This window comes from Mandrillus leucophaeus, unplaced genomic scaffold (assembly GCF_000951045.1).
Source record: "Mandrillus leucophaeus isolate KB7577 unplaced genomic scaffold, Mleu.le_1.0 Scaffold1227, whole genome shotgun sequence".
NCBI classification, from domain to species: Eukaryota; Metazoa; Chordata; class Mammalia; order Primates; family Cercopithecidae; genus Mandrillus; species Mandrillus leucophaeus.
Genome location: NW_012100621.1, coordinates 230,755 through 232,666, shown reverse-complemented (window position 1 = coordinate 232,666; position 1,912 = coordinate 230,755). Strand labels below are relative to the sequence as shown.

Genomic DNA, 1,912 nt, shown 5'->3' with positions numbered 1-1,912 from the left:
TTTGCAGATTCCTCTTGAGGTATTAAATGGGATATGAAGTGAGGGGATATCAAAAGCAACCTTGGTGAATCTATCGCACAACTTCAAAAATTGTCTACACATGGCAAACATTGTTATACAAAAGGGAAATATTTTCACGTCTCTACCCACTGCACATTTTTATATTAATCCTATACATAACCTTCTTGCATCCATAATTGCCTCAACATACTTATTTAGCAATAAGCATTTTTTAAACATAATTATTATACTATTATCAAATCTAAAACAAATTATCACTTAATATCACAAAATATTCTATGTTTAAATTTTGATTGTCATATATGTATATTTAAGAATCAGAATCTAAGAGAAACCTGCCTATTTAAGTAGTTTAAGAAGTCTATTGGCATATGTAACAAACCTGCACGTTATGCACATGTACCCTACAACTTAAAGTATAATAATAATAAATAAATTAAAAAAAAAGAAGTCTATTATGCATTTTGAGACTGATATTATATATAAATATATGAGTTATATAGACGTGAAAATATTTCCCTTTTGTGTAACAATCTTTACCATGTGTAGACAATTTTTGAAGTTGTGTGATAGATTCTGATTCTTTTAGATTCTATAAATAAATCATATCACATTCTTAAGTTATATTAATACTTATTAAAATTTATAACATTATTATACCTATAGTTTTTATGTCAAATTCAACCCAAATCTTTGAAAACAATTATTGTTGTTGTCTTAAATTTTCCAATTGTGGAAGGCAAAGTAATCAATTTCACCCATTAAAGCTTGCTATGATACTTTTATATTTTGTTAAACACTTTAATATACAACAGTATTTAACTTGATAAAATTAACTTAAACATTTACCTCATTAAAATGTGTTTTTCTAGGTTTTCCTATTAATACAATCATTTAAAAATATTCCTAATAGAAACATTTATTTTTGCCTTTGCAATAACTTTTAGGATAAATCACTAGAAAGGTTTGTATAATATAAAACTGTATGTATACATGAAATAAAACATAATTTTCAGGATATTCTTAAATACTGTATTCATGCTTCTAACAAAGAATGAGAAAATTAATTTGACTACATTCAATGTAGGTATGTGTATGTATATATGTGTATGTGCATGTATTTTTCACTTGAGAAAACCAAAGTGTCAAAACAAAACATTCAATGAATAATGGTAATTTCAAGTGGCGTTGTGGATTTTTTAAAAGAAATTTATTATAAGGCTTGAAATATAATTTTAGGAAGTTTATAAAAATACAGACATTATATTAGTACATGTTTTTAATATAATGGGTTAATTGTATTTTAAATGTAATTCTTATATATTCTTACAATTTTAGTGGGAAGGAGGTGGAAGCTTTGGATTATCTTTTTCTTCCTATAGTGTGTTGGGTGATTGAAACTGGCATCCACAAAAGGAACAATACATTTTTAGACATCTGTTGAAAAAACAAGCATATGTAATAACTTTATTATTGTTGGGGTTTTGAAAATAGCTACATCTTTCAACACTTGGAAAGGCAGAAGGTTTGGTTTTCTTTCCAGAGACACTAATAACATTCTATAGACATTGAATGTGGAAACAGAGAGAACACACAAGTGAAAGGAATTTTCCTATTCATTTTTTTAAGTAGAAAGTTAACTCTCGAGGACATTTTTCACTGACACCAGAACATTGTCAGTGCTAACGCTGTAGATGATAGGATTGAGTGTAGGTGCAAGGCAAGGCAGGCATAGGATACTTCTAGAAACATAACCTGGCCTGAAATGTGGTATGATTTAAGTCTCATATACATATGTGAAAATGAATTGAGTCCCAGTACGTTACAACTGCAATCATGTGGATGGAACAAGTGGAAAATGACCTTTTCCACGCCTCTCATAATGTCATCT

At 28.3% G+C, this 1,912-nt stretch overlaps 1 protein-coding gene across 1 annotated transcript in view; it reads right to left on the bottom strand.

Moving 5' to 3' along the window:
• Window positions 1-1,569: 1,569 nt before the first annotated feature.
• Window positions 1,570-1,912, bottom strand: part of LOC105533139 (olfactory receptor 2AJ1) — a 17,212-nt gene continuing 16,869 nt past the window's right edge. The window contains exon 2 of the mRNA XM_011971484.1: window positions 1,570-1,663. Coding sequence (XP_011826874.1) covers window positions 1,570-1,663 — 94 coding nt within the window. The remainder of the gene's footprint in view (window positions 1,664-1,912) is intronic.